Below are 15,515 nucleotides of genomic sequence, written 5' to 3'. Positions count from 1 at the left end.
ATGCTTGGCGAGGATATATTGTTGGAGGTGGAGGAAATAAGAGATCTGGGGGTGATAGTGGATAAGGATCTAAAATTTAAGGGGACACATAGCCAAAATTGTGAAGGCAACACAAAGGCTTCTGGGAATGATGCGGGAGACACTGACGTGTAGAAGTAGGGAGATTCTTGTTCAGTTGTATAAGGCTTTGATTAGGCCACACATGGACTATTGTGCCCAGATTTGGTCACCTGGTTTTCAGAAGGATGAAGAGATGTTGGAGAGGGTCCAAAGGCGACTGACTAAGGTAGTTTCTGACCTCTGGAATGTCAAGTATGAGGAAAGATTGAGAAGATGTAATTTGCAGAGTCTGGTGGACAGGAGGAAGAGGGGAGATATGATAGAGACCTACAAATTATTAAGGGGTTGTTATAGGATCAATGCTTGAGAGGTTCTACAGAAAATAGTGGGATATCAGGGGAGAACCAGAGGTCATACCTAGAAGCTGTATAAGGAGGGTGTGAGTAGGGGAGTTAGAAGCATGTTTTTTTCGTGTTGAGTTGTAAATGATTGGAATGCCTTGCCTGAGAGTGTGGTGTCTGCAAGGAGTTTGAGTGTGTTTAAGACATGATATGATGAGCTGTGTATGTGGTTGTGTATTGGCAACGTGATAAAAGGACCTCCCAGATGAGTCTTTGACTCCATGAGGTTTTGGGGTAGTAATAATAATAATAATGTTATAAGCTTTATCGATTTTCCCAGTCTTTGTTATATCTTCTAATTCTTTACATTTCTCTGTATACCATTATTCTTTTGCTTCTTTACACTTTCTATTTATCATATTTTTTGTATGTTTATATTTGTGTTTGCTTTCTTCCTTTAGGGAGGTTTTGTATTTCCTTCTTTCATCTATTAGATCTAGAATATCCTGGGTGAGCCATGGCTTTTTTTATTTGCTTGTTCCTTAATCCTATGCAGTCATTGGCAGCCTTGATGATTGTATCCTTCAAATGAGTCCATTTTTTCTCTGTTTTTCTTTTCCCTCTCCAGTTTTGATGCTTTCTGGGTTTGCTGTTTATAGTTTCTATGGTTTTCCTCTGTTTTCAGATTATTTATGTTCCATTTGGACCTTTTCCTTGGTTGTGACAGCTTTTTAAATTTCAGATTACATTTCAATAAAACCAAATTGTGGTCACTGTCAACATCAGCTCCCGGTTAACTTTTGCACGATTTAACTTGTTTTAAAATCTATTTCTTGTCATAATATAATCTATTAATAATGGAACGTGTATAGACCACAGTAATAACTTTAATTAAATAAAGGTACAAATATTTCGTACTGAAAGTAACAGTTAAAGGAATGGAATACAAAGTACAGAACAGTCAGTGGATCACCAATTAAATTGTTGCTGCATGCTAGAAGATTAATTACTAAAATATAATTAAATAATTCTTTAAAAAGAATTATTTCATTGATGGTTACATAAAATAAGAGTCTCCCAAACGTTTGGGGGGGGGGGGAGAGAGACAGTCATTTCGATTTAAATTCGGCCAATGTAAGAGGGCTTCGCAACTTTCTTTAAAAAGCGTTCATATTTAAACCTACATCTGTGGAGAAGACAAGCTTTATCCCACTGGATATTATGATTAGTGTCAATACTGTATTGTGCTAGACCAGACTTATGAGTTTTCGTGTATTCGATATAATATTGATGTTCCTTCATTCTTTTTTCCACAGAACGGCCTGTTTGTCCAAAATAGGATAAATTGCATTCACATGGAATCTGGTAAACACCAGCCAATGATAAAGGCGACAGTTTGTCTTTTGTAGATGGCAACGTGAGAAATTTTGTTGATAGGAAAATATGTGGAATAAGATGATACGTCAAAATTCTGCCTATAGGTTCTGAGATGCCTGAAATGTAAGGGATTGGAACTCTGCAGTCTGTTGAAGAATCTTGAGGTGTTGGAACATAGGAGTCAATTATCTGTTGGATAATTAGGGTTGTAACCATTAGATTCTATTAACTTTTTTATAGTGAAAAGTTCTTGTTGTAAGGTTGATGGAGAGGAGTACACTCTATGTGCTCTATTAATTAAAGATTTGATAATGCCAATTTTTTGAGAGGTGTGATGAGCAGACTTCTGATGAATGTATCTTCCAGTAAAAGTAGATTTTTGATAGAATATTTTAGTAATTAATCTTCTAGCATGCGGCAACAATTTAATTGGTGATCCACCGACTGTTCTGTACCTTGTATTCCATTCCTTTAACTGTTTGTTCTACACTGAGGACGTACTGGTACTTTCAGTATGAAATATTTGTACCTTTATTTAATTAAAGTTATTACTGTGGTCTATACATGTTCCATTATTAATTATTATGCCACAGGTACCTCTAAAGATTCGATAATATAATCTATTTGGTACCTTCCTATATCCCCTGGCATTTTCCAAGTATACCTTCTTCTTTTTGGTACTTCATACCAGGTATTAGTAATGATCAGATTGAATTGGTGGCAAAACTCCAAAAGTCTATCTCCTCTTTCATTTCGGCATCCAAGTCCGTACTTTCCCACCTCTCTACCATCTTTGCCTACACCAATGACTGCATTCCAATCACCCATGACAATAAGATTATCTTCCCTTTTGGTGAGTTTGATTAGATTCTCAATATCTACATATACTCTCTCAACTTCATCATCACTGTGATCGCTTGTATTATTATAATATTTATTGGTTTTGTTTCTAGTTTTACCATTATCAATCTGCTACTACATTTTACTGAGCTGATTACTCTTCTTCCCCATTCCTTATTGAGAACCACCTCGACTCCATTTTTTGCTGTCTCATCACCTAAATAAATGATTCTTTAATCACCACTCCAAAAGTCTCCAGTTTCATTCCATCTCATTTCACTAATTCCCAATATGACTATTTTTAATCTATTCATTTCTCTCTTCAGATTTTCCAATTTCCCAAATTTTAGGAGGGTTGTCACATTCCATGTCCTAATGAATGTACAAGGATTTCGCTGGTTTGCGACCTGAGAAGCCTTGCCTCTTCCTCTGCTGTGCACATGTATTGAGCCATTGTATGCTTTACTGTCTTTTAGAATGTCCATCCATACTGCTATCTTACTAGGGAAAAATAGAACAAGGTGGTATCCTCTTGCCTTCTTTGTCCAGCAATAGCCTTCTAGAGAGGCTTAGTGTATTAGCCATTTCTCATTCTTCATGATTATCCACCTATCACATAAGTTGTCACTTATAGTGATCTTCCAGTGGGCTGTAATTTATTGAATGGCGGTTACATCTCGCCATGTCTCATCCTTGTCAGTGGATATGTGTGGCTTTTTATAAAGATAACCATGCCACTGTCTGTTTCACCACTTCATGTTGGTAGATGCTGTCCCATTGTCCACGACTGCTTATTCACAGGTTTCCCTGTTTATTCGCAGCTAATCTAACCTAAGCATCTTCTCTGGTCAGGGTCCTATTGGCAAAACCTCAAAAGGTTGGAAATTTGGAAATTGGCCTTCCTTAATGCTTTTGCATTATGGAATACTCAACCAACTGATATAAAGTGAACAGTCTCTACATGCAAGTAGACTAGTCGTGGTGATACTGTGTGTGCAAACTTTGTAATACTTGGGTAAAGGATTAAAATGAGTATAACTCGTCAAGTAATATACTTTGCAACCTAGTCATTAAACTTTTTACAACTATATCTGCATCTGACCTTGAAAACTGTCTCCGAAGATGTTCTGATCAAATGCATTTGAGCCTTCTGGTGCCTTGCTAGGCTATTTAGATTAATTCTCCCCCACCCCAATGCTTCCACTGTTAATGTAGTATCTGGATATGAGTTAAACGCAGACTTGCTTAGAAATTATATTCTTGTTTGATCCTTTATCCAAGTGTAAGAAAACAGAGTTTGCTTATGAAGTATCTTCACAACTAGGCTACTTTTGTATTGAGGATGATGACTTCACATCAGTTGCCTTAGTATCCCATAATGCAAAGCACAGACTTTGAGATCAGTATTATACATCCTTTCAGAATGTATAATATACTGTCCATTATGGGAAGGGCCACTACCCTGACTGGTTTCAACCTTTATTGAGGTCTCATCATTGGGAGCCAGAAGAGATATCATGGTTGAATTAATGCAGAGATGGTGTCTTTCCCATATACAAATAGTAAAAAGGTGTATCATCTTATTGTTATACTTATGATTATACTTCATATGCAAACTTTATTTGCTCGCATTTGGATAAGGAATTAAACAAGAATATAATTTCTTGCAATTTCAATTTCTGACCAACTGAAAACTTCTTACATCTTAATATGAGAGATGGAGGCATGGGGTGGGGTAAAATGCACAGAAGTTGCATCTCAATAGCCTGGGTGAGATATTAGAAGGCTTGACTACATTTGATCAGGTTCACATCACATCAATTGCCTCAGTATCCCATAATGCAAAAACATGAAGGGATGGACCACTATCCAGATCCAATAAGATGCAAGGATAAATATCAAGTCTTCTGGTCCAACTCTTGTTTAGATAGCAAAGGAAAATCATTTCCCCTCTAACCATGAAAAATTCACTGCATACTCTCATCAGGTCTTTCAGCAGAATAGCATCAGAAAAATCCTCCATCTAGATATTTCCTTCGATACATTAATGACCTTTTCTCACTGACATCAAATCGTATCCATAGTTTTGCCAAACCATTCTTAGTACTTTGTAACACTCAAACAGTTCAAGATTCAAAATCTTGCATACTATCCTAAACACTGATCTCATCTGTATTATGTCAACTCTACAGCCGTTGCCACCCTAGATGTGAATTGGTGTCTGTGTTGTTATTAATGGGCTCTGAGTTCAAATCCCACTATTGCATGGATGTTTATAAGTCTTGTAGTGGATGATTTTATCTAGTTCACTGTAAAATCAGTAATGAGTTAAGGATGCCTGCATTGGGGAAAAAAAAGTTTGTTTGTAGAGCAGTTTTTTGATTATATGGTCTTGACTCATTGGTGTTTTTTACATGTTAATGTCTTAAGTGCCAGCATAAGACAATCAGGCAGTGAAAGAGTTTGTTTCATTCTCCTTCCTTCAAAAAAAACCTATAATGGTTTAACATTTTAACTCTTATTCCTTAGCTAAAGCTGAAGAGTAAGAGCTAAAATGAAATTTGGTTAGCACTTTTTACTTGAATTATCAGATCTAAGACCATCAAATTAAATATATAACCTTAACATGTCATAACTTTAAACCAATATATATTTATCTGTCCACTTGGGTTCTTTGAGCTCTAAATATCATGTATTCTAGAGATTATCCATTTGAAAGCATTTACAATTCTCCACATGACTTGCTTTGTATTAGCATCAATTATGCTACATAGCTTTACAATAATTTGTTAGCATGAATTTATTTTTCTTGTAACAGTTTTTCAGTGTTTGGACAACTTCGTTATTTGTGTGTATATTTGTTGGTGCTTAAGTTCTGGTTAAGCTACCAGTTTTTTGTAGGCGTGCAAAACTAGTAGGTGTAAGTTTTATTTTAATGACCTAAATTTTTTATTATGCACATTCTTTAGTTGTAAAACATTTTCTCTTAAGTATATTACTTTGTTCAGGGTTTCTTAAAATATGCTACATTAAGATTAGATAAAATCTTTGTTGGAACAAATAACAAACTACAAATATGTTGTTAGCAAACTAATGTTTGAATTACTTTATTTTATTAATATGAACTTCATTTTACTGTGGCTATTGTTTTTATAAATCATAAACTAATTTAAGAAGAAAATTTTTATTCCAAACTTCTAAAGGAATCAATTATGGTCATCCATTCACACTGATCACTGAATAAAAAGCAAGGATTTATATTAAGCGACATATGGAAAGTAGTTATTAAATCCTTTATCATCACAGGCTTAGACTTTGCTAACAATCACCTTCATATTTGAATTGCATTGAATCTATAACTGCAGGTAGCTGAGTTGGACAGATGGACTTTCAAAATTACAAAAGTGGAGTTTATTCGATCATTTTACTTTGCAGAGGAACAACCTAGTAGGGAAAATATATTTGTTCTTGCAAATGACAGAATATTCGCAGACATCTGCTAGCAATGTAATGTTTGAATTGCTTTCTTTTATTAATACGAACTTTTGTGAAATTTTAATGAGGTATGGAATTAAAATTATGCTGTTTAGTTTTTGTCTTGATCATATCATCATCATATTCCTGGGGTGTATGGGATATGATAGTACTACATGAAAAATTTACATCATTACTAACTTCGTATCTACAATTTTCCTCCAAATCAGTCTGTTACCTGTCAAAACTCCAATATTATCAGATCTTATATTTCTATCTTCTAAGGCACATTTTACTGTATCAATCCACCTATCTGTTGGTCTTCCTCTGGTCTTTTTCCTACCAACCTTGCAGAGACCACTTGTTTTGCTAATCTCTCCTCTCCCATTCTGTTTAAGTGACCATACCACCTCAGATTAGCTCTGCTAACACATTCCTGGATGCTGACATTGTCAAATTCTTTCCTAATATCCTAGTTTTTAATATGATATTGCCATTGATGCCATCTGTTCATGCCTCTAATCTTTCTCAGGACTCTCATATCTGCAGTCTCTAGTCTTTGGTCAAGTGTTTTGCTTCTGACCCAGCTCTCAGACCCATAAGTTTGATTTAAAATTGGTTTGAACACTGTCTTGTATACAGCTAATTTAGTATTTTGGCTGATTTCTCTCTCATTCCATCTAAATTTATTCAGTTGACTTCCTACCATACCAGCTTTGTTGATTGTTGTCTATTTCCATATTTAATTTACCACCTTCACTAAAAATTGTGCCTAAGTAGCTGAAATGTTTTACTTGTTCTATAGATTCTCCATTCACAATGCAATTGCTATTTTCAACGTTTCTGTCTATTTTCATTGTCTTTGACTTTTTAATGCTGACCTTCATACTATATCTATTACAACAGTTATTCAGTTTAGGTAGGGAATCTTGCAGACTTGTAGTGGATTTATTTAGAAGTATAACATCATCCGCATAAAGCAAAGAGCTGAGATTAACATCTTCAGTTTTGGTATGATATCAAGTTTAATACCACTTTCCTTCATAATGTGATCTGTATAGATGATGAATAAGACAGGGGAATCATGTACATCCTTGTCTGACAAGAGATTTAACATTAAACCACCTTTCTGTACTTCTTTCAATTCTAACTGCTGACTTACAACTCGAATAAACACTAAGTATTGCTTGATATAATGCCCCATTGACATATAATTGTAGCACTTTGGAGAGCTTTTCTTTTGGCACCTTGTCATAAACCTTATCCTGATCTACAAAACTCAAGTACAGATCTTTGTTATATTCCCATTATTTCTCAACCTATCTGTCGTAAAGTAAAAATCTGATCCTGACAGCCTCTATTTGGTGTGAATCCAGCTTGTCTTCACCAAGCTTCTCTTCCACAATCCTTCTCAGCTGTTTCTCAAGTATACTTTCATATATCTTACCAGGAACACTCAGTAATGAAATACCTCTGTAATTCTCACATTCAGTTTTATTTTATGTGGGCATTATGAGAGCTCTACTCCAGTCATCTGGAATTCGTCCCTTCCAGGCCTTCTGAAGTATGCAGTGCAGTCACTGTACGACTTTTATACCTCCATACTTGAGCATTTCTGGTCTAATATCATCTACTACTCCTGCTGCCTTTCTACATTTTCAAGCTTTTGATGGCTTTTTCTACTTCAAGTATGGATATGTATTCCTGACTGCATGCCTGGTCAGTTTTTTTTTTTTTTATCACTGTGCTGTCATCCCTGCTTGTTTCATTTAGCAATTTTTCGAAATTATTACTCCATACTTGAAGGATATTTTTTTCTCCAGTTTTCATGTCACCTTTATCATCTTTAATTCCTTTTACAGCACTCTTTCCTCCATTTCTGAGCTTGCTCAACAACCTCCAGAATATCTTTCCACCTTCTTGATATTTATTTTCTATGTTCTTGCCAAAGTCCTCCCATGATTTTTGTTTAGCTAGTTTTACATAGTGTTTAGCTTTCTTACATTTGTCTCTGTATTCTCTAAGAGCACAAGCTGACTTATTTGCCAGGAACTTTTGATATGCTCTCTTCTTTTCCTTCACTACCTCTTTAACTTCCTGTGTCCACCATGGAGTTCTGATTTTTCTCTCCTTCCAGACAACCTCACCACATGTCTCTCTGGCTGAATCAATCAGTATTTTCTTCTTCAGGGATTTCCACTGAATCTCCAAGGTATGGTTCCTGCTCTGAAACTTTCATTTTTTCATGAATAATATTTGTGTATTTTAGTCTACAGGTCACATCTCAGAGCTGCTCAACTTTTATTTGCTTTAAGACTTTCTTACATGTTCTTCTTTTCTATATGAAATTCAATTTTATCCTGCTCAAGACTAAATGATGATCACTTCCAATTTCAAATCCTCTGTACACTCTGTCCTGCACCAGGGAGAAAACATCATTATCATCAATAACATTGTCAGTGAGCCTTTTCTTATTCCTTGCCTCTTCTCTCCATGTGAATTTGTGCACATTTTTATGTTGGAACATTGTGTTAGTAATAACTAGTCATTGTCCTGATCAGAAATCCAACAGGTATTTGCCATTATTAGCTTTTCTCCAAATTTTCTCAAAATATTTTTGTATGTGTGACAATCATTTCCTACTCTGCTATTTAGATCCCCAACAAGGACCACATTTTCCTTTTTCATTGTGTCAGTTACTTCCTCTAAATCCTCAAAAAATTTCTCCACTTCTGCCTTAGTAGAACCTTCTGTTCGACCATAGGCACAAATAAATCTCATTGTCCAGTTCCCCATTCTGATATTTGCTCACATCACTCTACTTGAGTCTGCCTGCCATTAAAGAAGATTTGCTTCTTATTTAGTGTTGAATGCTATGGCTCCTCCTTTTCTTTGATTGTCATTGTCTGAATATAACATTTCGTACTTATTGCTCAGAAAAATCTCACCAGTTTTTGCCTATTTTGTTTGTCACCCCTATTATGTCGATCTGGTACTTATCCAATTCCTCAGCTAGCTCCATTTCTTTGCCATTCAGGCTTCTTATATTGATAATACCAATCTTGAACTCTAATGTTCAGTTGGGGTTGGTTTTAGGAATTGTTCATATTTAATATGAAAAATTTATTGCTTTATTTTTCTTAATAAGGAATACCTTTTTCAGATACTATTAAGATTCCAAGTCCAGAGAGGAGTTACTGTCATACCAAAGAGTGTTAATAAGGATCGGATTTATAGTAACATTCAGGTAAGCTTATCTTTCTCTTCCTTTCATCATCTTAAATATTTTGGTAATCAAAATATTTATTCCTTATAAGTGAAATTTGAACTTCAGATAAGGTTCTTCTCCAAGTAAGTAATGCATGCCAAACTACTTACACCTAATTCAGGATTACATAATTATACAAATTGGAATTTAAAAATAAGAATTTTCACTATGGCTGTGAGAATCATCACCTTGATGCTGCAAGATTGATACAAAGCTGTTTAAAGAAATAGGCATAAGACAAGGATATCACTCTTAGTGACACTTGCAAAATGTCATCCTTAAACATTAATAAACTTTGCTTATGATGCACAAAATTACAGATCACAATTTCTAATGGATAATTGAAACAGAAAAACAACTTGCATATGTTTATTCAAAGCAGAATTTTCAAGATATTGTGAAGGTGGAAGGGAACAGTAGATTTTTTACGTGGAAAGTGGTGAGTAGTAGTGTACTACTCACCACTGTGAATATAGAACTCTGAATGAATTTAAGGTTCTGCATTATTACTTCATATTGCAATATGATATATATTTAGCAGTAAAATATTTTATAATTAGAATTTTTACACATGAATGAAAGAAATTTTTAGATATGAACTGCTTCCAGTATTGATTTCATTAGCTAAGTAGATGCTTAAAATGCCAATATCATATTGTGATATAACATGTCACCTTTATCATTATTGTGTTCACTGCAAGTGAGAAAAATTATCTGTGGATTGCATTTTGTGGGAGGGAGAATGCATTGATTATGAGATACAATAAGAAATTTAATATGTGACACTGGAAGAGTTAAAATTAAATAGTCTTTAATATGTGTTACAGCATTTTATCCAGGTTACATAGGCATCAATGGAGGATCACAGCTTGTTCAAAATGACCTCTGAGCACTTCTGTTTTAACGTTTTTGATGCTGAGCTAATCAGATATTCCTGGCTCCTGTATTTTAGACATCTTAGTGCTACCATAGTCATTGAGCTGGGGAGTGTTTATCATTGCTGTGATAGATTCTGTAAGGAAGCATTAAATCTTGATTTTGTGTGTGTGCGTGCACAGTAAATTTGTTCTATTTAATCTTTTGAGTCTCTGGGGCATGATTTATCTGACAAGATTTTTATATTAAACCTGTGTATGAAAGGTTGTAAAACCTATACCACAGAAGTGTCCTGTGTGTTCGCAAGCAAGTGTGATTGAGAAGAAAGAAAGAAGGAAGGCTTCTGCTAATGCGTTTCTTGATGAGCTGGAGGTTATAGTCATTCAAAAAAAAACAAGAAGATACTTCCAGAGAGAGAGAGAGCAGTAGAGATAGCAAGAACAAAAGAGGAGAATGAAATAATATTTGATAGGTTTGAAGATGAGCTATAGACATTAATGAACAACAATATGTGTTTTTACACTTAATGGAAAGTTGGAAGAATAATAGAAGCCAATTAATTGGAAATGTGCCCTTGAAAGTGCTTATAGAAAAGGGCAGAAACAAAATAAAAGTGACTTGACTGGTTTGTGGAGGGAAGGGCATTTCTTAACACAAGTCATTTTATCTGTCTTCCACAAGTTATTCTTTGACTCTAACTGAATGGATTTTAGTCATATTTGGCTCCATGTAAAAATTAGTTGGGTAATTTTTAGTTTGCTTAGACTATTCTGAACATACTGAAATTTATCTTGCAATACAATTTTGCCTAGGCTGAATGAAATATAATAACATTTTGGATGCACAATAAGTCGTGATTCACTTTTGATTTCAGTCATTGTATACTTATTGATAAAAGCAATTCAAAGTAATTCCAAACCAATTTGAATTAATTTTTTAAACATAAATCTTATACACAAAAATCTTTAGTAGTATAGTATTTGTGGGTGAACTGATGTTAATCTGCTCTACACATGAAATTTTTTTCAGGACTTCAGACTTAATAAATGAAAGTAATAAGGATGGTATCCAAGATTAAATGTGCCTGAATGAAATTCATCTACTAAGAACATCTTAAATGTTCATAAACATCTGTTGGTCAGAGGGTAGTAGGCTGATAATTAAGATATAGAATCCCTGTTCAAAATTATTGTTCATTTGTTTCAAATGGATAATATGTAATGTCAGTCTTAGACAAACTTATGTAGAAGAGTACATGAGTCAAAAGTGCATCAAGTTTCATAAATGCATCAGAAATCTTAAGATACACTTGCAGTTTTTTCACAAATACCACATCTTGCAGGTTTTTTGAATAATGTAACTTGTTCACAGACCCTGTGATAGTTCTGCTGGAGCGGAAAGAGGACAAAATAATTCCATTGTATAAAGGACACATCAGAGTAAATTATAGGCCATCTGTATCTCGGGAGAGATGGTTAAGGTATTGGAAAGTTGGTAAAACTCAGGAATGGTCAGACAAAATATGATACTTTTTTATAAGGGGCAACATGGTTTTGTGAAGAGGGTAGGTAATTTACTTACTGTCTATAATAAAGTAACAGTGGAGTTGGATAAAGGAAATGCTTATTCGGGGATATTGTTTTACTTTACAAAGGCATTTGACAAGATTCCTCAGGGAGCTAAGGGAACTCTGTTGCAAAAATTGGAGCAAATGGGAAGGAATCTGCACCTAGTCGATAAAGAGCTTATCATGGGTGTTTGTCTGGCTGGAGCCACATGTTTGAAAACAGCAGAGCTGACTGGTTTCACAAAAAAGGTGAGATATTCCAGGTGTTTCAATTAGTGGAAAAATAACCTATATTGTCTAAGAGGCATAACAGTGTTCATAAGACAGTCTGTCAGGAACAAGATTCGACATCTGAGAAGCTGGTATGGACAAACAGAACTTCCTGAACTCAGCAATTGACCTAAGCATTGAATGAAAGCTGTTCCCAACCCTTATTGCACTGAACTATGCACAGGGAATTGGATCAGTATTGACATTCACATGTGTATAAGGAAACCAGTTACTTCTGTGAAGAATAAGAAAGTTTGTCAACGGGGGGTGTCAGTAACAGCGTGACTAGATACTGGAAGGGAAGGCTGGAAGAGTCAAGTCCAAGAGTCATGGTACATCCTGTTCCGTACTGAGAGTAGACAGAGTTTGGCAAGATTCCCATGAAGCAGTGAACCCAAAGCTGGGTTCACAAAACACAACACCAAAGGTTCTGGAGGTGGTGTTGGGAATGTTCTGTTGATACAGAACAGTTCCCATGATATTGCTGGAAAGTCAAATGTCCTCCAAGGAATATCTGAACATTGTTGCCAATCAAGTCCATCCTGTAATGTTGATTTTTTTAAATCCAGCAAGTGGTGGTGGTTTCATGGAAGGCAGTGCTGCTGTCTGTCATGCAGGAATTATTGATCGGTGGTTCAGTTAGTATGACAGTGACGTCCTCCATCTTCACTGGCCACTGCAAAGCCCAGATCTGAACCCCCATTGAGAATGTATTAAGCATGTCAGAATAATAGATCAGGGAGCAAAGTTCTTTTCCATCATCTGAGCCAGTTATAGGACTGTCTGGTGAACACCTGGTATGTTGTAGATGTAAATGCAATCTGCCACCTTGTGGAATCCATGCCAAATCAAATGTGTGCTGTAATTCAGGCTAAAGGACATCCAACACAGTATTAAATAAGATTTTAATTTAGTGGCTGGTATGTATATGATGATAGGTATTGTGTGAATAATGGCTAGTGCATGTCAATATATGGTCTTTCACCATGAATCTCCTGACTCCATGAAGATATCCACATAACAATAATAATACACTGATTCCATGGAGAAGAATCAGCAGTTCTCACATCTCATTCTATTGGGTTACAGTGAGGGGAGTTTGGGGATGAAGACAATGTGGCAAATTTGTTGTCACATTCCTCCAACCACTCAGTAGTTGTTCAAGCCGATGACAAGATGCATTGTCCTGTTGCAAGATGGCACTGTGATTAGGGTAGACCTCCTGCAGATATGGATAGAGATAGTCAGCTAACAGGTCCCTGTAGCATTCACCATTCAGTGTTTTTGGGATGATAACCAACAGACCTAGGGTGTGCCAGATAAAAGCTCCCCAAACCATAACACCACCTCCACTGGCCTTTTGAACCCCTGGTGGCATAAATAGCATGAGGGCTTCATGCTATTTATGCCAAATGCGAACCTGGCCATCAGCATGATATAGCAGGAAATGAGCTCATCACTCCAGACAACAACCTTCTTCCATTTGTCGAGGGTCCATTTCCAGTGTTCCTTGGTCCATGCGGGGTGCTGTTTGCGATGCCTGGCCGTCATCATGGGTACTACCCTTGTTGGTCTCTGGCTGTGGAACCCCAGGCAAAGCAAGATACAGCACATGGTGCATGTGGAAATGGGTTGAATTGTCCTGCTGTTGCACTGGTGGATGAGCTGTGGCTGTTTGTATGGCATTGCTGAGATACCTGTTGTGACACCAATGCTGCTCACATCTAGGATCACCCACACGTGGCTGACCATTGTGAGCCATTCTGCTGGATGTCTGTTTATGGTTAATCCAGTCCTGGTACACCCTTGATACAGTATTATGGGAGCAACCAAGTGCAGCTGTTTCCAAAATACTATCACCTGCCCTCCTGGCCCCAACTATCTGCCTGCGGTCAAACTGGCTTACTTTGGCATTTTCCCCCCATTAGTGGCAAATATTTACTGATAACTTACAGAAAATAGGTGTGTATCCATTTATAGTAGCTGCATGTGATGTTGATTTCACATGGTACTTCATTATTGCACTGAATATGGGAGGTTTCTAATGCAAAGTTAATTCAGTGTAATATTTGTATATATATAAACACCATTTCAATTTCTGCAAAGATCAATAATAGAATTTAAAACAGTTAAATTCAAATTATGCACAATAATTTGTAATTTTGATTTTCTAATTTGTAATTTTTTACTTTAGTTCAGCTACTAATCTTAATGACAAGAAATTGTTTAGTTTGCTCTCTCATCTATCAAAATACACTGCAGCTGAGTTTTAGAGAGGAATTATGTAAAAAAATGCTTTTTCCAATTTTTATCTATGCATCTCATATAATGAAATAACATTTGAAATATCTGAAGAATTACCTAAAAAAGACCCATTGCTGAAGTCTTTGATTTCCTAAAGTAATGTTTCTTTAACATCTGAAAATCTGAAAACACACCCCAACTCAACAACAGCAGAGTTAGAGATAAGTACTGTCAACATAAGAAGCCTGAATGGCAAAGAAATGGAGCTAGCTGAGGAATTAGATAAGTACTAGATCGACATAATAGGGGTGACTGAAACAAAAAAGACAAAAACTGGTGAGATCTTTCTGAGCAATAAATACAAAATGTTATATTCAGGCAATGATAATCAAGGAAAAGAAGGAGTAGCCATAGTATTCAACACTAAATACGAGGCTAATCTTCTTGAATGGCAGGCAGTCAAGTAGAGTGATGTGAATGAGAATCGGGAACTGGACAATGAGATTTATTTGTGCCTATGGTCTCACAGAAGGTTCTACTAAGGTAGAAGTGGAGGAATTTTTTGATGCTTTAGAAAAAGCAACTGACACAATGAAAAAGGAAAAGTTGGTCCTTGTTGGGGATCTAAATAGCAGAGTAGGAAATGATTGTCAGACATACAAAAATATTTTTGGAAAATTTGGAGAAAAGAGCAAAGCTAAATAATGGCAAATACCTGTTGGATTTCTGCTCAGGACATGGACTGGTTATTACTAACACCATGTTCCAACATAAAAATGTGCACAAATTCACGTGGAGAGAAGAGGCTAGGAATAAGAAAAGTCTCATTGACTATGTTATTGTTGATAGTGATGTTTTCTCCCTGGTGCAGGACACCAGAGTGTACAGAGGATTTGAAACTGGAAGTGATCACTATTTAAAGCAAATAAAAGTTGAGCAGCTCTCAGATGTGAACAGTAGACTAAAATACACAAAGCTTATTGAAGAAAAAATGAAAGAGTTTGAGAACAGCAACTAAACCTTGAATATTCAGTGGCAAACCTTGAAGAAAACCCTGATTCAGCCAGAGAGGCATGTGGTGAGGTTGTCTGCATGGATACAAAAATCTGAACTCCATGGTGGACACAGCAAGTTAAAGAGGCAGTGAAGGAAAAGAAGAAAGCATATCAAAAGTTCCTGGCAAATGAGTCAGCCTGTG

At 35.9% G+C, this 15,515-nt stretch overlaps 1 protein-coding gene across 1 annotated transcript in view; it reads left to right on the top strand.

Annotated features, from left to right (window-relative positions):
* Positions 1-15,515, top strand: part of LOC150104545 (aldo-keto reductase 1B-like) — a 197,844-nt gene that overhangs the window by 145,456 nt on the left and 36,873 nt on the right. The window contains exon 8 of the mRNA XM_090395759.1: positions 9,256-9,339. Within this exon, the coding sequence (XP_090251885.1) occupies positions 9,256-9,339 (84 nt within the window). The remainder of the gene's footprint in view (positions 1-9,255; positions 9,340-15,515) is intronic.

The sequence above is a fragment of the Typopeltis vanoorti genome, chromosome 7, assembly GCF_054136105.1.
Source record: "Typopeltis vanoorti isolate ZY-2024b chromosome 7, IOZ_Tvanoo_1.0, whole genome shotgun sequence".
Classification (NCBI taxonomy): Eukaryota; Metazoa; Arthropoda; class Arachnida; order Uropygi; family Thelyphonidae; genus Typopeltis; species Typopeltis vanoorti.
This window is presented reverse-complemented; position numbering and strand designations above follow the sequence as displayed.